Below are 20,881 nucleotides of genomic sequence, written 5' to 3' on the forward strand. Positions count from 1 at the left end.
CTTGGAGAGGGTGAACAACCTGTCTTTATCTACTTTGTCTTGAGTCCCTGGAGGGTGTTTCCCCCTATAACAGCCTCCAGAAGAGCACTCCAGTTTTCCATCACTCTCTGGGTGAAGAACTTCCTTACGTTTGTACGGAATCTATCCCCTTTTAACTTTAGAGAGCGCCCTCTCGTTCTCTCAACCTTGGAGAGGGTGAACAACTTGTCTCTTATCTACTAAGTCTATTCCCTTCATTATCTTGAATGTTTCGATCATGTCCCCTCTCAATCTCCTCTTTTCAAGGGAGAAGAGGCCCAGTTTCTCTAATCTCTCACTGTATGGCAACTCCTGCAGCCCCTTCACCATTTTAGTCACTCTTCTCTGGACCCTTTCGAGTAGTACCATGTCCTTCTTCATGTACGGTGACCAGTGCTGGATGTAGTATTCCAGGTGGGGCGCACCATGGACCGGTACAGTGGCATGATAACTTCTCCGATCTGTTTGTGATCCCCTTCTTTATCATTCCTAGCTTTCTGTTCGCCCTTTTTGCCACCGCTGCACATTGCGCAGATGGCTTCATTGACTTGTCCAACCAGTACTCCCAAGTCTCTTTCCTGGGGGGGTCTCTCCGAGTACTGCACCGGACATCCTGTATTCGTGTATAAGATTTTTGTTACCGACATGCATCACCTTACACTTATCCACGTTAAACCTCATTTGCCACGTCGCAGCCCATTTCTCGAGCATGTTTATGTCACGTTGCAGGTCTTTGCAATCCTTCTGTGTCTTCACTACTCTGAATAATTTTGTATCGTCTGCATATTTAATCTTTTATATAAACAGGATACATAAATAGCACAGGCTAAGAGAAAATAGGAAAATAAGCCCAAAATGGATGCAATATTGTTTAAAACAAATTGACAAGAAGGAAGGAAAATCAAAAACAAAATGAAACCAACGTTACATGAAACCAAACCGTTAAATTCTAGCTTCTCGGATGTAGTTGCGGTGCGAAGTGTTATACAAGAAGATTGTACAGTTAGATAACAAAGAACAGTACCTTCACAGCTGGTTTGTTGATTGCATTGTGACATTCGATGTGTTGACAATGGATGGGATTCCATGCTGCAGAAAAAAAGGTTCTTCATTAATATCGACTGGCTCGAAAACATACAAACATTAGAACTGCAAAATGCCTTTTTAAAGGCTCATGTTTTCCTTCTGCCCTGTACTCAAACACGATGGAGTGGATAAGTCCAAACAAAGACTGGTGAACTCTGGGTATTTCAGAAGATTCTTTATTCCTTAATTCAATAAATATGGACTCGACATGCACATGTTTCAGTCCAAATGGCCTGCTTCAGGAGTCTCACAAGTCTGTGTGTGAATCAAAGAGAAGAAAATCCAAAAGTCAATAAGCATTACATGATGCACTGTACGAAAACTGCCACCTTTTGCCTACTGCCTAAGATGAAAAAGAGGTGGCAGTTTTCATACAGCGCATCATGTAAAGCTTATTGACTTTTGGATTTTCCTCTCTTTGATTCACACACAGACTTGTGAGACTCCTGAAGCAGGCCATTTAGGCCGAAACATGTGCATGTCGAGTCCATATTTATTGAATTTATTGAATCTAATCCTCCCTCCCTCCCCCGCGAGAGCGGTTTTTAGTGCAGGCCAGCGCTGAATACTCTGCGCTGTCCCATAGGAACTCTATGAGTGTCAGGAGCAGCGCAGAGTTTTTAGTGCGCCGGGCTGTGCTAAAAACCACTATCACGGTTTTGTAAAAGGTGGGGGTAAGTTTTGTACCTGTGAAAACGGAGGGTTAAGTAACACCCAAGGTCACAAGGAGCACAAGGATGAAATAGTGGAAACAATGCTAAAAAAAATAAAATTGTGGAACATGTAGCCAAACATGATTTAATGAGATACAGCCAGCATGGGTTCAGCGAGGGAAGTCTTGCCTCACCAATCTGCTTGACTTCTTTGAAGGTGTGAATAAACATGTGGATAAAGGCGAGCAGTTGATATAGTGTATCTAGATTTTCAGAAAGCTTTTGACAAAGTTCCTCATGAGAGACTCCTGAGAAAATTAAAGAGTCATGGGATAGGAGACAAAGTTCAGTTGTGGATTAGGAATTGGTTATCAAATAAAAAAACAGAGGGTCATTTTTCTCAATGGAGGAGAGTAAACAGTGGAGTGCCACAGAGATCTGTACTGGGACTGGTGCTATTTACCTTATTTATATATGATCTGGAAATTGGAACGATGAGTGAGGTGATTAAATTTGCAGATAACACTAGGAAGGCCATGAAAACCTTCTTCTTCACAAATCTGGCTCCGTGAAAAGACCAAGCATAAATAAACACAGATAAACTCGTCGACTAGACCACAGCACTAAGTTCCTCACCAAAGCATGTATAGTTAGAGTATCTCGGATGATTATATACTGCATACTATAGTTGATTAATGTATCTCGGCTGTTTATGTCTACCATTGCATGTATAGTTACCTAGTGTATCTCAGATATTCTCTATTCGCCATAACTCAGTCATTGTACCACTGGCTTTTCAAATACGTCTTGTCCATGTTTCTCTTGACTATACTGTGTATGTCCTCCTGTAACCCGTTCTGGGCTCTTTTGGGAGGTTGGGCTACATACATGAATAAATAAACTGTTCAGAGTTGTTAAAACTCATGTGGACTGTGAAAAACTGCAGGAAGACCACATGTTGGGCAGAAGGTTTCAGTGTATTGTCCACGATGACACCCAGATCGTTTTCTTGAGTGCTAAGAAACATAGAAACATGAGGGCAGATAAAGACCAAATGGCCCATCTGCAGTAACCATTATCTCCTCCTCTCCCTATTGGCTATGGCTCTTAACATTTGCATATCCTCTTCCTATAGGCTAAGGCTCTTTACACCTGCATTGTGAGGTCAGAGAGCTTTATGGTTATAGAAACAGAGAAACATGATGGCAGATAAAGGCCAAATGGCCCATCTAGTCTGCCCATCCGCAGTAACCATTATCTCCTCCTCTCGCTATTGGCTAAGCCTCTTAACATTTGCATATCCTCTTCCTATAGGCTAAGGCTCTTTACACCTGCATTGTGAGGTCAGAGAGCTTTATGGTTATAGAAACAGTGAAACATGATGGCAGATAAAGGCCAAATGGCCCATCTAGTCTACCCATCCGCAGTAACCATTTTCTCTTTCTCTCTCTGAGAAATCCCACGTGCCTATCCCAGGCCCTCTTGAACGCTGACCCCCCAAGGTGGACCCCCAGCATCCAGTAACTATGATTTGGATTATTCTTCCCAATGTGCATCACTTTGCATTTGTCCACATTAAATCTCATCTGCCATTTGGATGCCCAAATCATAGTTACTGGATGCTGGGGTCCACCTTGGGGGTCAGCGTTCAAGAAAAAAATTTGGCCATGGTGGACAATACGCGGAAACCTTCCACCCAATGTGCGGTGGTGGCCAAAAAAGCAAACAAGATGCTAGGAATTATTAGAAAAGGGATAGTATATAAGACTAGGAATGTTATAATGCCTCTGTATCGCTCAACGGTGTGACCTCACCTTGAGTACTGTGTTCAGTTCTGGTCTCCTTATAACATTTAAGCAATTTTCTAGACCGCATAACCGTTAAGTTCTATGTGGTTAACAAAAGATTAAATAATAAAGTTACAATTGGATGAAAGAACTTGAAAGTTTACGGTTAATTACACAAAAATTTGGAGAGCAAATAGGTTTTTAATTGTTTCCTAAAATGTAAATAAAAAGCAGAGGATGATAATAGATGTTTGAACTCCTTATCCCAGGTGGCAGCTTGATAGGAAGGTGTGCGCTCATAATATTTTAATTTACAACCTGAAACGGGTGGAAATGTAAAAAGAGGATGAGTTTTTCGAGGGCACATTTGTGCTGAAATATAAAATGATTTAGCCAAATATTGCGGCACTTGACCTAAAGATACTTTATAGTAAACACGGCCCAGTTTAAAGATGATACATGCCTCTACTGGCAACCAGTACAAATCACGGTAGAAAAGAGTAACGTGGTCAAACTTCTTTAAGCCAAAAATAAGTCTGACCGCAGCATTTTGGATAATTCTTAGTCTGGAAAGATTTTTTTTAATACCTACAAGGTAAACTATAATGCAGTAATCCAGCTGACTAAAGACCAAGGATTGAACCACCATTTTAAATGCTGGAAGATGAAAAAAATGCCCTCAGTGTATGCAATTTCCACAATGCGTTAAACCCTTTCCGTACAACAGAGTCCCACTTGATTCTTCATATATAAATTACAATCTTATCTCAAAAAAGATATAGCGGCACTAGAAAAGGTTCAAAGAAGAGCGACCAAGATGATAAAGGGGATGGAACTCCTCTTGTATGAAGAAAGACTAAAAAGGTTAGGGCTCTTCAGCTTGAAACCAGACGGAGGAGGGGAGATATAATTGAAGTCTACAATATCCTGAGTGGAGTAAAACGGGTACAAGTGGATCAATATTTCACTCCTACAAAAATTACAAAGACTAGGAGGGGACACTCGATGAAATTACAGGGAAATACTTTTAAAATTAATAGGAGGAAATATTTTTTTCACTCAGAGAATAGTTAAGTTCTGGAACACATTGCCAGAGGTTGTGGTAAGAGTGGATTGTGTAGCTGATTTTAAGAAAGGTTTGGACAAGTTCCTGGAGGAAAAGCCCATAGTCTGTTATTGAGAAAGACATGGGGGAAGCCACTGCTTGCCCTGGATTGGTAGCATAGAATGTTGCTACTGTGTGGGGTTCCAGAATCTTTTGTTACTCTTTATTCTGAATGGAATGTTGCTACTCTTTGGAGTTCCGGAATCTTTTGTTACTCTTTGGGATTCCAGAATCTTGCTATTCTGTAGGATTCTGAATGGAATGTTGCTACTCCTTGGGGTTCCAGAATCTTTTGTTACTCTTTATTCTGAATGGAATATTGCTACTCCTTGGTTTTGGCCAGGTATTAGGGACCTGGATTGGCCACCGTGAGAACGGGCTACTGGGCTTGATGGACCATTGGTCTGACCTAGGAAGGCTATTCTTATGTTCTTATGTCCCCAGAATTATCAAGCAGTCTGCAGCATACTGTATCACAAACTGTGTAGTGTGCCACGACGAGATTCCGGGTGTGCCAGCTGACTACTTACAGAACGTGTCTCTCGTGGCAAGAGGCACGTCCTGTAGGCAGTCAGTCGGAACCGGCGCCTCTCCTCCTTGCTGGCAGCTCTCTTCTTCTCTGCATTGCTCCTCCTTCAGCACCTCCCCACCGGCGTAGTAGCAGCACAAATGCGCATGATGTCATCGCATCAACATCCGCGTATTTCTGGATGCCCTCCAGTCGCGGCACTGAGTTTAGTGTGCTGCGGCTTCAGGAAGTTTGCGGGACACTGCTCTCGCAGTTAACCAGGTCAAAAATCCAAAACTTGGTCTATCTGACTGTAGCAGTCGTAATTCATACATAGGTGGTGGTGGAGGCATACGCCAGAAGAAATGAGACCCCCCTTGCGTCGTTTCAAGATACTTTACAATTGTTTAAATGACCTTTGAAAATACATTAGTATAAGGGGGGTTTTCTTAATTTGTGTTCAAAACGTTCTCCTTTAATCATAGGGCAACAAAACAAAGGAGAAAGTCCAACTTTGTTACTTATACAGGCACTTTGTTACTTATCTTCATTTTTTTATGGTATGTCCCAACCTTTTTCACCATGGACCCCTGACGAAGGTTTGTCCGAAACACGGACCGTGTCGAGTCCCTTGATTGGTAAAAGGGTTTTATTTTACTTATTTGCATTTTAATTTTGGTACAATAAATTTTTGCCTGCATCTTGTACACAGTCTGTAATTTTGTTTGTTTCTCCTCCTTTAATCATGTAAACTCAACAATAATAATAATAATAATTTTATTCTTATATACCGCCAAAGCCATAGAAGTTCGAGGCGGTTTACAGCAAGAAGCGCTGGACAATCAGCGAAGAGGTTACAGTCAAAGTCAGCGAAGAGGTTACAATCAAAGTCAACAATACAATCTTTACCCAACGTGTGGTGGACACCTGGATTGCGCTTCCAGAGGACGTTATAAGGCAGAGTACGGTACTGGGGTTCAAGAAAGGATTGGACAAATTCCTACTGGAAATGGGGATAGAGGGGTATAGATAGAAGATTACTGCACAGGTCCTGGACCTGTTGGGCCGCCGCGTGAGCGGACTGCTGGGCACGATGGACCTCGGGTCTGACCCAGCAGAGGCATTTCTTATGTTCTTATGTTCAATCTTACATAATGAAGGAATATGAGAGTTATACAATCTTACATAAAGAAGGCATATGAAAGCTGTGTAGTTCATTAGGGTTACTGATTGATTGAGCAGAGCTGAGAAGATTCTTAGTTAACAAATCGATTGAACAAGCTCGTTTTTACCTGTTTTCCAAAATTGAAGTAGGATGATGAGAGCGCGAAAACGTTACTAAGCCAATCGTTCCATTTGCCTGCCTGGAAGGCAAGAGTTCTGTCCAAGAATCTTTTGTAGTGGTAGGCCTTTATTGTCGGATAGGAGAACAGATGTATTCTTCGTGTGGGTCTAAGATAACTGGCCAGATTGAAGTGGGAAATGATTTTGTTGAGTTTATATTTTAGATTTTGGCAATTTGGGGGTTTTGTTGTTTGTTTGTTTTTTTGCTTTCTCCTTTAATCATGACATATTCGCAAAGTCTTTGATGCCACTGCACTGTTGGCTCAATGAATTCCGGGGTTTCATTAATTAAAAGTTCAGCTCCATCCCGTTGAAAAACAAAGTACAGGAGCAAGATCCTTTATCCGAAATCCTTATTTTGGCATGTTTCAGTTTTCGGAATGGTCATGTTAAGTCCGAAAAAGACAGACTTTAAGGCCATAAAATTGCCACCAGACTTTCCCACCCCCTTTTACTCAGCCACGATAGAGGCTTCTACCGCGGCTGGGAGTGCGAAATGCTCCGACGCTCGTAGAATTCCTAGGAGCGTCAGAGGAGCATCAGAGCATTTAGCGCCCCAGGTTGCAGTAAAAGGGGGGCCTTTTTTATTTCAACATAAGGCAAACATTAAAGTTTCAAGATTATTTAGTCTTGATATCCCACTTTAATTACCAAAGCAATTTAATTTTTATTTTAGTTTTAATTACCAAAGCAATTTATTTTTATTTTATTCATTATCCTACGATTCTATGCGGATTAGAAATTATTCAGGTACTCAAGCATTTTTCCCTATCTGTCTCGGCAGGGCAGTACCTCAATTTTTTTCTGTGACAGCCCCTATGATCTGGAATACTCTTCCTTTACACTTAAAAATGGAAAAAAACTTAAAAAATTTTAAAAGCAATTTAAGGTGCTTTCTTTTTAAAGATGCTTTTAACTGATCAACTGTGTTTTAGTAAGTAACCTATTCTTGTTTTTTAACATTTATTTCCCTTTTGTGTTTACCTTAAATGTTTCTCACATTTTCTATATCGATTGTATTTCTCCCCCTCTTCCTATTCGTGACCAGGGGCTTTTCGGTCCGTTTTTTTACCTAGTATGTATTTGTTGTCAGTCTTGTAGTTTTTTTTATAGAAATGTATGTTTTATCTGTTAAATTTTTGTTTAAATGTTAATTTTAAATCTTGTTCAACGCTTTGTAGTTTCGAAAAAGCGTTCAATCAAAAACCTGAATAAACAATAAACTGAAGGATTAAAGGGCAAATTCTGTAAGAAGCGCCCAAAAGTTAGGCGCCTAACTAGGCACCGTTCAGCGCGATTCAAGTACAATCGGGTGCTGTTTAATGAATCGCGCTGAGCGGGACCTATTTTGGAGGCGCCCAAGAAATAGGCCAGCTCTAGGCACAACTAAATGTTAGGTGCCCTAGCTGAGCGCATAAGCACGCTTAAGAGCAGCGATTCTGCAACAAGGCGCCTACCTTGTAGCCACGCCCACGTCTAACGTGCATAGCGCCTATTTTTTTTGAAGGCCGCCTAAATTTTTAGAGGCGCCTTGTTGCAGAATAGCGCTTTCGTGATAGGCGCCTAGGTTTCAATCGGTGCTGGTTAAAAAGCTTAATTGAGCTTGTTATCCAATTTAGATAGGCCCCTCCGAAATAGGTGTCTAACTTTAGGCCCTGTTTATAGAATTTGGGCCTAAGTGACTTGAAAAATACTTCGCTTATCTAACTCTTAGGATAATTCTCAAACATAAGATTTAAATGGTTTAAAGGGGAAGGGGCTTCAGATCCCCATGCGTTGTAAGTATGTTAACTGACTCATCGCTGTTTCTATTGAAAGAATTATCCTAAGAGTTAGATAAGAGAGGCATTTTGGGAGTAATTAGATTGATTCTCTCTTAGTCCTGCATAGATTTATATGGATTAAGTGACTTGTCCAGGGTCACAAGGAGGCAGTGCGGGATTTGAACCCACAACCCCCAGGGCAGTAGCTCTAACCACTGACAAAACATGCTATATAAGGAAAGTGGGTAGGATACATTGCATAAAACTAAAAAGACAGGGAAAGGCAATCTTTAATGTCTGAGTCTTGTGAGCAATTTAGTCCTAGGAATTGATCTCATAAGCATCTGTGAAGAGAAAGGTTTTAAGACTAGTTATTGGGGTTAGTTTCCCATCTCAGGGCCAAAGGGACAGAATTCCATTATGTGGGAGCAACTCCCGAGAAAACAGTTTTGTGTGTTGTATCATAGAACAACTGACGGACAGAGGGGACCGCAAGGAGATATTGTTTCAAACTATGGAAATGCTTCTCATTGCCACCCTGAGTGGAATCGGCAGTTCTCTTTGTCATTTTTCACAATTTCGGTTTTCGGAATTTTGGATAAAGGATCTTGTGCCTGTTCTCAGAAATGTCTTGAATTTCAGGCAGAAGTTTCTGCGGCAGTAGGACAGTTTGGGGGTTATATTTTGAAAAAAAATGTTGGGAATCTCACTTTTTCCAGACACTGTGTGGAATCTGAGGGATAAAGTGCAATATTTTTTAATCTAGGTGTGTACTTTTGAACTCCGCCCATGAGGTACCCAAACTCCACCCCTACAAACTTTCATTTCCTTCAGTGAAAGGGTAATATCTCTTGCTCCTTTTCATACAGGTTTACAATGATTTGGAATGAAATTCCTCATTATATTAGAACTCTTTTCTCTCTCCAGGTTTTTCGTAAATCGATGAAAACAGTGCTATTTCAACAGTTTCTGGGAAATGGTAGTAAGGAGTGTTTAATTGTCTTTTGTTTAATAATTCACATGTTAGTTAAACTGATTTCCCTGTTTATTGACGTCTTACATAAACCGAGTCGAGCCCCTACTTCAGGAGATGATACGGTATATAAATTTAAGGCTTAGATTATGTATGCCCACTGACAAAGTACTCGCCATTGTGTCATGATGCAACCAACCCTTTCAGCTAGTCAATTTTCTATAAGGGGTCATTTATGTGCACACCCTTTTAAGGAATTAAGTTTATCAAGTTTATCAAGTTTATTAACACAATTTGATTAATCGCCTATTATAATCACTAAGCGATGTACATAGCAAAAAATATATCAAGTGAAAAGGGGTTGACATTTTAACAAAAGAACATTTAACTTGAACAAACATACAGTTGGGAAGGAAAAGATAAAAGTTACAATTTTTGTTTGGGGTAGAATAAGGAAATAACAATAGGTAAGGGGAGTAATAACCTCAGCAATATTAAATTTATTATACTTTAAACATTAAAAGCATCTCTGAATAAATAAGATTTTAAAAGTTTTTTAAATATTAAAATATCTTTTTCGTTACGAATGTATTGGGGAAGGGCGTTCCACCATAGGGGACCTGTCACCGAAAAAATGTCGGCCCTTCTTGTACCGATGATTTTTAGGGAAGGTACTGAAAGAAGATTCTGGTTGGAAGAGCGAAGTGAACGTTGTGTATTATAAGGTATCAAGAGTCTGGAAATGAATTGAGGTTCGCCGCATGCTAAAGTTTTAAAGATAAGTATTATTATTTTAAATGTGATTCTATGGCTAATAGGTAACCAATGAGAGTCTATTAACAACGGGGAAACATGATCATATTTCTTTGCATTGTATATTAATTTTATTGCAGTATTTTGAATCAATTGTAATCTCCTTTTTTCTTTTAATGATATGTTGAGAAAGAGAGAATTGCAGTAATCGATAGGTGATAGTACTAATACATTAATGAGGACTATTAATTGACACCTACCTGTATACTGTAGTCCCCTGTACTCACTTATTGCACCTGGAGGTTTCAGATTAGGCCAGTAGTGGAACAGCATTTGGACAGCTGGCGGCTTGACTTGCGAAGGTCCATAAGCAATCACATACAACAAATCCTAGTGTAAAATCAGAAACCCGTTAAAAGCCTTTTAATATCTTTGTGAAAGACCCTAATGTTACGGCAGTGAGAAACAAAAAATGCGTAAAAGCCCATGGCATAACTGCGTGGCGTAAATGCACGCGGGTCGAGTCTCTCACCACTTCCAGGACCCACGCCTGCAAAGTGACATCAGAGAGAGCGCTGCTCATGCCGAAGATAATAAGGTATGGGGAAGGGGGCGCGTGGCAGGGGGAAGAGGGCGGGAGAGGGGCGCCGCTCATCCCCGCTACGCCACTCACTAGAACTAAACTAGAACTAGGCAACAATCTTGGTTAGGTAAATATATTCAGCAAGCTATGTTATCCTATTGCAGTTTTCGGAAATTAATTAATACCACTTTGTTCGATAAGTTTATTACTTAGTGAGTTTTATTATCGAAATTCTATTTTACAAATATTTGTATTTTTTACTGTATTATTGTATCTTGATGATTGTCCAGCTCTTTCTAGTGTAAACCGCCTAGAATTTTTGGTTATTGCGGTATAAAAGAATAAAGTTATTATTATTATTATTATTATTAATAATATAATAATATACCGCCATAATCTTACGACTTCTAGGCGGTTCACAATAAAGAGAGCTGTACAATCAGCGAACTACAATATAGTATTAACATGTTACAGTGAAGGGGCTGGATAGCCAGCGAATTACAGAATACAAATGGAGAGGAAGACACTGAACAGACAGAGAGTACAGGATACAATTGGTGAGGGATCGTAGTATCAGCATGAAGAGTAATAGTTTTAGAAGGAGGGAGTATTTTGACTAGGAAATAAATCTATTGAACAGAGCAGTCTTAATTGTTTTCCGAAAGGCACCGTAGGTCAATCTGGCTCTATCAATGAAGTTACCTAGCCAGGTTTGCTGTCTGCTAGCTTGAAACTTAAATGTTCTTTCCAGAAAGGTTCTGTATTTGCAATCTGTGATCTTCGGGTAGGCAAAAAAGATTGTGATTTCTGGTTGTCCTTGTGGGAGTGTATAGTTCGTAATGAGGTGAGAGGTAGTTGGGGGCCATTCCCCACACCAGTTTATAACAAAAACAAGAGAATTTGAATAAAATTCGTGCCTCAATTGGCAACCAGTGTAGAAGTTTGTAGTAGGGACTAGAGAATGACACGGTGACAAAATTCATCACCGTTCCCGTCCCCGCGGATAACCATGAGAAATAATCCCATGTCATTTTCTAGTGTCTATTTCAACCTCGGTCCTTCTACACCAGCATTCTTCAAAGCAAAGCTTGGGGGTCAGTGGTTGTGGCCATTCATACTCTGATTCTTATGTGAGCCAAGGATAATGAAGCCATTGTGACATCACTGATGTGATTGGCTCTTAGGCACTGGTGGAATGAGGCATTATGACATCACAATATCTGCTCTGGATACCAGAGACTGTCATTCTGTAGTGTCTGTTTCAACCTCAGTCCTTCTACACCAGCATTCTTCAAAGCAAAGCTTGCGGGTCAGTGGTTGTGGCCATTCATACTCTGATTCTTCCTTCTCTCCTTAAAGAATGACATGAAGATGGTTTCCCACAGTTATCCGCGGGGACGGGAACGGTGATGAATTTTGTCACCATGTCATTCTCTAGTAGGGACTAATGTGTGGTGAGTGGTGCCTCTTCCCCTTTCAGCTTTAACTAAAACCGAAGAAGCACAATTTGGTTTCCCTCTCTAGGTTATTCAAGTATTTCCATGTTTCTCAGAAGAAATTTTAAAATATATTTTTCAGAGTGATGGTGGGCAATCCAATTCAATTACAGCCACTAGGCCACATCACAGACTTTTCGCAATTGTAGACGGCACTCTTACATTTGGAGGATGAGTTCCAAGTGGCTAAATATGAAGAATATTATCAATGCACTGGGCATAAACTGACCAAGAAGCACGGCCATCCCATTCCTCCATGTGACTGGTTGGAAAGATAGATACGAGGGGGGTGCTGAAAAGTTCTCAGCCCAACCAGGAAGAGAATGACGTGGATACGGTTCAATTAATGATCTGAAACCATGTCAAAACTGAGAATTTCATTTCTGCAAACTGACACTTAACAAAGTAAAAATAACATTATTTTCTGCTACGGTGGCAAAATGACGCTTGGAATTTAGGAAGTCGGTTGGTTGGGCTGAGAACTTTTCAGCACCCCCTCGTATGGAATAAAAGTAAGCCAAGTATAGGACAATCAAGCCATTGTGACATCACTGATGAGGTTGGCTCGTATTGGTGGAATGGGGCATTATGACATCACAATCTCAGCTCTGGTTACCACATATCGGGTGCCCTGAGGAAACCCCAGCAGGGTGAAACATGTTGGCGACTTTATCCCTCCTGGCTAACCACCCGATAAAGTTATAACCCACTTTATAATTTATTGAACTTATTTAATTAATTTATTGAATATTTAAAGATAATTGTTGCACACCTCTAAGTATTAAATCAATGACCCGATGACGATAGGGGGCATAAAGCCAAAAGTTATGAAAGTTTATTGAACTTTTGTTGGCACCTCTGAGGGCTTAAAATATATACATTTGCATGACAAACCTATATTTGCATAGAAGGCATGTAGGGGAGGTTGAAACTACACCATCCCTTATGATGGTTAAAGCACTTTGGTCAGTTACTTGCATTACAGCAGACTCCTGACAGGGTATCAAGAGTACACTCCTCCCTCAATATTTGTGGAGGTTAGGGGCAGAGCCGGCCTGCGAATATTGAAAATTTGCGAATAACTTTTGGGCCGACTCTGACCCACCCCTGTCTCCCTCCCACCTTTCCCCCAGCATCCCAGACCTTACCTGGTGGTCTAGCGGTCTTTCGGGGCAGGAGTGATCTTCCTATGCTCCTATCCCATGCAGATCACTCATCCAAAATGGCTGCCGTGAGTTCCTATAATCTCTCGAGACTACGATGAGAACTCAGGCAGCCATTTTGGATGAGTGATCTGCACGGGGCAGGAGCGTAGGAAGAGCGCTCCTACCCCGAAAGACCGCTAGACCACCAGGTAAGGGCCGGGAAGTGGGAGGAAGGTGGGGATGATTCCGGTTTTAGGAAATCGCAAATAATCAAAATTGTGAGTCCTAAAACTACAAATCGGGATGGGGAAGTGTATTCCTTTTTGGTTTCATTTCCTGAACTTTGGCGCCATCTACTGGGCTACATCCATACACCCCTGAGGAAGGCTTTTATAGCTGAAACACGGACCGTGTTGGGGGTCCATCACAGAAAAGACTGAAAGACTCATGTTAGGCCTGCATAATTTCATGTATATGTTGTATATGTATCAGTTTTTTATATATTTTTAATAAGTTGATTGTCCCTGAAGTTGGTTGACCGTGTCCTTTCCCCACTCCTTTTTCTGGCTTATAATGGTTAAAGCACTTTGGTCAGTTACTCGCATTCACAGGAGCCAGCTCTGTGGGTGCTTGAGCACCCCCGATATTGAGCATGCTCTTTGAGTGCGTCTAGGGAGGAGTAATTCTCACAAAGCTGATTCCTCTACTTGCATCATAAATTACTAGCAAAATAAAGTGATAAGTCTTAATCCATTCCAGAGAGCAAATGTTACAGCCAGAGCTTTCAAATTACCGATTTCCAAATGGGTAGAGGGAGACTGATTTGGGTATTTGGCATTTTAACATGACTAATCCAAGGGTCAACTAAATCTAAATATTCTCTCAAATGGATGGAGAGTGTCTGAGTAGGCAATGGAAAGAGCCAAAAGGTGATTATCTCTCTCTTAACAACTGCCACAGCTCTGGCCACAAAATTGTAAGTGAAACGTTTGCACTTCTTGTTTGATGTGTCTTACGGTATATTCCCATGTCACATCTTTTTTCACCATGAAGTACAAAAACACTTACTATCACTTAGTAAATTCTATTAAATACTTACTTTCCACACTTCTTGTTTGTACTTCATAAGGCATTCCAATAACTGGCAATGGTACACTAGAAGAGATGATTAAATAACGAAGACATTTAAGACAGTTTGGAGAAAGAGAAAATATGATCATCAGTACACATAAGAACATAAGATTTGCTGCTGCTGGGTCAGACCAGTGGTCCATTGTGCCCAGCAGTCCACTCACGCGGCGGCCCTTAGGTCAAAGACCAGTGTCCTATTTGAGTCTAGCCTTACTTGCGTATGTCCTGTTCCAGTAGGAACTTATCCAACCTTGTCTTGACTCCTTGGAGGGTGTTTTCCCCTATAACAGCCTCCGGAAGAGCGTTCCAGATTTCTACCACTCTCTGGGTGAAGAACTTCCTTACGTTTGTACGGAATCTTTTCCCTTCTAACTTTAGCGAGTGCCCTCTCGTTCTCTTCACCTTGGAGAGGGTGAACAATCTCTCTTTCTCTACTAAGTCAATTCCCTTCAATATCTTGAATGTTTCGATCATGTCCCCTCTCAGTCTCCTCTTTTCAAGGGAGAAGAGGCCCAGTTTCTCTAGCCTCTCGTTGTACAGCAACTCCCCCAGCCCCTTAACCATTTTAATCGCTCTTCTCTGGATCCTTTCGAGTAGTACTATGTCCTACTATGTCTACATTCAGACCCCCCCAAAGACCTATGTGCGGTCAGAGATGACGTGGGTTCTGTTTCATTGCTAAAACATATGAACAGAACATCAAAATACATAAACAACAATCTTGCAGTAAATAGTTGTACAGCAAAAGTTATACGATAAACACAGTTATCGCTAGCTTCAAAACAATATTTGTAGCAAGTACTCTGTTGACCAATGTTAGATGTGAGGTTATTTTAAAGTGGTTCATCAAGCATGATATATCTCAAAGTATTTCAGAACCCCTGACCATACCTTGTTAAATAATGGCAATGTTATCACGTAATTGAAAGGGGATAGAGTCTGTACGAACATAAGGCAAAGTTTTTTCCGCTACCATTTTATTAAATTTAGTGTACAGTAAAACCTTGGATTGAAACTAACTTGGTTTGCAAGACAAGCAAAACATTGTATTAAATTTTAACTTGATATACAAGCAATGTCTTGCAATACAAGTACAGTACACATACATCACAACTGAGCCGATGGTTCTTCTCTCTCTGACGCTGCGGGAGTGTAGTGACTGTTCTAAATGAGCGAGGTCTTGCAATACAAGTACGTATAGTATTTTATATTAAAGTTTTTGGGTGGTGGAATGAATCGTCTGAGTTTTCATTATTTCCTGTGGGGAAATTTGCTTTGATATACGAGTGTTTTCGATTACAAGCATGTTTTCGGAACGAATTATGCTCGCAAACCAAGGTTTTACTGTATAGGCAAACAGTGTTCCACCACGACATGGGTTTTTTTTTTTTTAACTCTCTTGGCATTATAAAAATCAGAGACAAAAGACAGCTCTAGCAACTAACGACATAAGAGCTGTCGCTGCTGGGTCAGACTAGCGGTCCATCATGCCCAACAGTCCGCTCACGCAGCGGCCCATTGGTCTAAGACCAGCGCCCTAACTGAGACTAACCCTACTTGCGTACGTTCTGGTTCAGCAGGAACTTGTCTAACTTTGTCTTGAATCCCTGGAGGGTGTTTCCCCCTATGACAGACTCAGACAGAGCGTTCCAGTTTTCTACCACTCTTTGGGTGAAGAAGAACTTCCTTATGTTCGTACGGAATCTATCCCCTTTCAATTACATGATAACTGCTGCTCACTATTATGAGCTACCTGATGAACTGGCGTATTAATGTCTAATCCTGTCATGAGATTTAAAGCCCCAGTTTACAAAGAATGTCCCTCTTCGCAAAAGAGGAAGTAAGGAAGAAGTAGGGAATTGCAGGCCGGTAAGCCTGACTTCTGTGGTAAGCAAATTAATGGAAAAGCTTTTAAAACAGAGAATGGTCAAGTTTTTTGGAATCCTGTGGATTACAGGACCGGAGGCAACATGGATTCACTAGAGGTAGGTCTTGTCAGACAAATCTGATCAATTTCTTTAACTGGGTGACCAGAGAATTGGATAGAGGATGTGCGCTAGATGTGGTGTATTTAGATTTTAGCAAAGCCTTTGACATTGTTCCACACAGATGTCTAACAAATAAACTGAGTGCCCTCAGGATGGGTCCCAAAGTGACAGGCTGGGTCAGGAACTGATTGAGTGGAAGGCGACAGAGGGTAGTGGTCAATGGCGATCGCTCTGAGGAAAGGGATGTCACCAGTGGTGTGCCTCAAGGTTCTGTTCTTGGGCCTCTTCTTTTTAACATTTTTATAAATGATATTGTTGAAGGGTTGTCAGGTAAGATTTGCCTCTTTGCGGATGATACCAAAATCTGCAATAGAGTAGACACCCAGGATGGTGTGAATAACATGAAGAAAGACCTGGCGAAGCTTGAAGAATGGTCTGAAATTTGGCAGCTAAAATTTAATGCTAAGCAAGGTCATGCATTTGGGCTGCAAAAATCAGAGGGAACGGTACAGTTTAGGGGGTGAAGAACTTATGAGCACGACAGAAGAGTGGGACTTGGGTGTGATTCTATGTGATGACCTTAAGGTGGCCAAACAGGTTGAAAAGGTGATAGAGAAAGCTAGAAGGATGTTAGGGTGTATAGGAGAGGTAAGGCCAGTAGAAAAAAAGGAGGTATTATGCACCTTCTTATTGAAAGGCTGGTCCCGCGGCAGCAGGAGAGGCTTTATTAAGATGTCGTCTGCTGCCGATGGAAAGGGAAGCTGCTCAGCGGGAGATCCCGGCTCCCCGGCAGGAGTGCGGGAGATGACCCATGCAAGCAAGTAAGCAGGAGACTTGATTGGTCTGAGAAAATGAACAACACGACTCTGGAGACTTCCATTTCTAAATGGCATCTGCCTCCAATTAATTAGTGAGGCCGCAACCTTAAACTGATTTCATTTTGGAATCAGAAATAAACAATGGGGGATTAAGGCGAATGGCTCCTTAACCTCCCTGTAAAGCCTTGACCAAAAAGCTAGTGAGGACATTTCTCCCCATAGATGTGTAGATTTTCGGGCTGCGCTAGCCCCGCCCAAACCCCGCCCCCACCACACTCCCTTGATCTCCACATATTTCTAAATTAGTGTCCATACAATCTATACCTGTAAATGGTGCTATTTCCCCTTGGAGACGCTTTTAAAATGAAGGCCACAGATGTGAAAGCTGAAATTCACATACGGTTCGGATGGGGATTTTGTGTTTGAAAACTGTCCGAGGATATGCAGACTGAAAAATACCCGCCTGCATCACCAGCTGGGTGTCCTACTGAAAATTTACCCTTAAAGAGCTTTTCTGTACCCTCCTAGCAGTGGCGTAGTAAAGGAGGTGCGGGGGGGGAGGTACAGACTACCTCGGGCGCCAAGTCGGTGGGGGCGCTGGCACCTCTCCACCCCACCATCCCTCCCCCCATCCCGTACCTTCGTATTATCTTCGCTAGTGCGAGCAACTTCTGCCTATTGCTCGTGCCAGCCCGGTTACCCTCGGATTCACTTCCAGGTCACGGGGCCAGGAAGTGACGTCAGGGGGAACTCCAACGTTGGTGCGAGGAGCACGCTGCTGAAGCCACTCACATTGGTGAAGATTAGAAAGTACGGAAGGGAGGCATGGAAGGAGTGGGAGGGCGGAGAGGAGAGCGGGGGTGGGGTGGGGGCACCACTGCCTGCTAGAGTGCTGCCTGACAAATCACAGAGCTGGACTTTTTTTTTTTTTTGCTTCACCTTGTAACCAATATTAGCATAAATTCCTTGTGAGTATTCATTTGACCTTAAGCACAAACTGCAGTTTTAAGAATGAACTTTATCACGTGTAATGACGAAAACCAATAGGCAAATGTTATTCTTCAAGCTTCAATACAATGAAGCTTTTCCACCATGAAACGTGCTGGGTGCACTCTTCACAGCGAAAAACATCATTGGCATAAAAATGTCGATCAATCCTTTACAGAAAAATGCAGTTAGAGGAAGCAGCCTGGCCATTGTTGGTGTGCTGATCGCCTGCATAGGATAAGTGGTTTCACCTTGTTGATTCTACATTGCATCGCAGAGCTGCTTTCCAATAAGCTGAGGAGGGGTTTTTATGCCAATGAGGTTTATTACCTTTAGCCTTTCCTGTGGTCGGCAAAGGTTTTGCTTCTGAGGCTTTTTACTTCTCTTAAACTTATGAACAAGCCTGTGTCGGTTTTGTATTTATATTGCTGTGAAGAGCGCACCCAGGTAGACATCTGGAATGCTTTCCCGAGGGAAGTGGTGGAGAGGAAAACGGTGATGGAATTCAAAAAAGCGTGGGATAAACATAGAGGATCTCTAATTAGAAAACAAAGAAGGTAAATTAAAGAGCTAAGGCCGGTACTGGACAGACTTGCACGGTCTGTGTCCCATATGTGATGATTTGGTGTAACATGGGCTGGGGAGGGCATCGATGGGAACTCCGCTAACTTGGAACATGAGGATGTTACTGGCCAGACTTTATGGTAGATGTCCTGCAAACAACGGGATGGTTGGATAGGCTGGAGTGAGCTTGGACGGCGACTTCAGCATTTGGAACCTAGGACAATACCAGGTGGACTTTACAGTCTATGACCGAGAAATATGAAAGAAGAGACAAGTTAATTTAATCATGTATTTTTAATGGGTATAACTAATGGGCAGACTGGAAGGACCATTCAGGTCTTTATCTGTCGTCATTTACTATGTTACTATGTTTCATGGTGGAAGAGTGTCATTGTATTGTTTGTTTAATTCCGCTAACTCGTGTTTTGTTGGCTATATTTTTCAAGCTTCAGTTATCAATTGAGCCTTGAAAGGCTGTTTATCCACACGTCTGTTCATCGGTGAGCTACGTTTTGTGAGGTTCTGATGTGCACATACCAGGATTTGATGTGTACTGCATTGCGATCATTAGCATAGAGGAAGCCGAGAGGTTTACGTGAGCAGGTACTCCTCCTTCTCTCCTGCTTGAGCCCACTAAAGGAAACAAACGCATTTTAGTGCTGTGGTGCCAACCTGTCCACTCTCCCCCCAATCCTTTCCCTCTCTTGGTCAGGGCTGCCCCGCCATTATGCATAACTAGGCAGTTGCCTAGGGCAGCAGCTGCTTGAGGGGGAGCTGCAAAAACAATTGTAATCAAAGCATATCAATAGGTCCAAACAGGCTGATTCTATAAACGGTGTCTAAATTGGCAGCACCTAGAAAAAATGGCGCTGTCACACATAGAGGAGCATAATCAAAACTTTAAAACGTCCATAAACCTGCCTAAGTCGGCACTTGGGCGTCCTAATAGCAGGGACGTCCAAGTGCCGATAATCAAAAACAAACTTTCTGGACATTCAGCGGCACTTCTAAGCTGCTGTGCGTCCGGAGCTCAAAGGGGCGTGTGTGGGAGGTGTGTTATGGGCGGGAATCGGGAGGGCTTCCACCTGGACGTCCTGAAGCAATGGTCGAAGCTTTTCCAGGACATCCTAGGCGGAACACACATGCCGGGACTTAGACCAAAGTAAAGTAGGTCTAAGTGCCCCAAAGGTGACCACTGGAGGGATTAAGGCATGACTCCCTCCCATCACCCAGAGATGAGGGGGGAAAACGGCACATTGAGGGCTTACCATCAGCTGATTGCGGCAGAGGAATCCCCAATCAGCTAAGCCGGTTTCGGGGATTCCTGCCAGCTCAGCTAATGGAGATTCCCCCTGCCACCCCTCCCCCCAACATCCCCCAACATCGCCAGACCCCCCTGTATCCTCCCACATTCTCCAATATTGCTGGACACCCTCCCCCCCCCCCCCCCCCCGACATCCCCAGGTCCTCTCCGACATCCCCCCATATTGCCCAACATTGCTGGATCCCCTGACATCCCTGGACACTCCCAGCTCCCCCCCCCCCACACACACACACATACACATCCCCCAACATTGCTGGATCTCTCCTCCCACATCCCCAGACCCCCCGGACCTGCCGATGACAGATCAGCAGGAAGGAAGCCCACTCCCTCCTGCCTACAGGGCCACGTGCTGCGAATGATGGGCCTTCCCCCTCCCAATGCATCTTGGGATGCAGTGGGAGGGTCTAAGGCCCTGATTGGCTCAAAATGGAGATTATGGATAGGTGTCTATCATCCAAATATTTTTTTTTTCCAATTATTAAGGCTATTAAGGGTATTTTGTCAATTAAGGGCTCCTTTACGAAACTGCATTAGACTTTTTTTGCAACTGGCCATGGTGGTATTAGCTCAGACGGTATCTTACTCATTTCTGTAGCGCTGCTTAACGTACTCTGCAATGTACTGACAGACAGAGTCCAGGCCTCTAGCCTCTTTCTGCAGCTCCCTTTTCCTCAACACCCTCACATCTTCTCAACTCAGGCTCACCTCTATTCCCTTTTCCCAATCTCTGGCTCTCACCTCTCTTTTTAGTACATCGGGCCCCATCTTTTCTGTCTACATTTGAAGGTGCGTTGTTCGGGTAGATGTTTACCTAATTGCCATGAATTCCATCACCCTATCTCACCCTCATTTGCC

General features: G+C 42.4%; 1 protein-coding gene across 1 annotated transcript in view; it reads right to left on the reverse strand.

Annotated features, from left to right (window-relative positions):
- The window catches only part of UNC79 (unc-79 homolog, NALCN channel complex subunit), a 298,085-nt gene that overhangs the window by 243,731 nt on the left and 33,473 nt on the right, over positions 1–20,881 (reverse strand). The window contains exons 6-9 of the mRNA XM_033953271.1: positions 19,240–19,335; positions 14,314–14,369; positions 10,251–10,380; positions 1,043–1,107 (exon numbers count right to left, since the gene is read on the reverse strand). Of these exons, the coding sequence (XP_033809162.1) occupies positions 1,043–1,107; positions 10,251–10,380; positions 14,314–14,369; positions 19,240–19,335 (347 nt within the window). The remainder of the gene's footprint in view (positions 1–1,042; positions 1,108–10,250; positions 10,381–14,313; positions 14,370–19,239; positions 19,336–20,881) is intronic.

Source organism: Geotrypetes seraphini, chromosome 7 (assembly GCF_902459505.1).
Source record: "Geotrypetes seraphini chromosome 7, aGeoSer1.1, whole genome shotgun sequence".
NCBI classification, from domain to species: domain Eukaryota; kingdom Metazoa; phylum Chordata; class Amphibia; order Gymnophiona; family Dermophiidae; genus Geotrypetes; species Geotrypetes seraphini.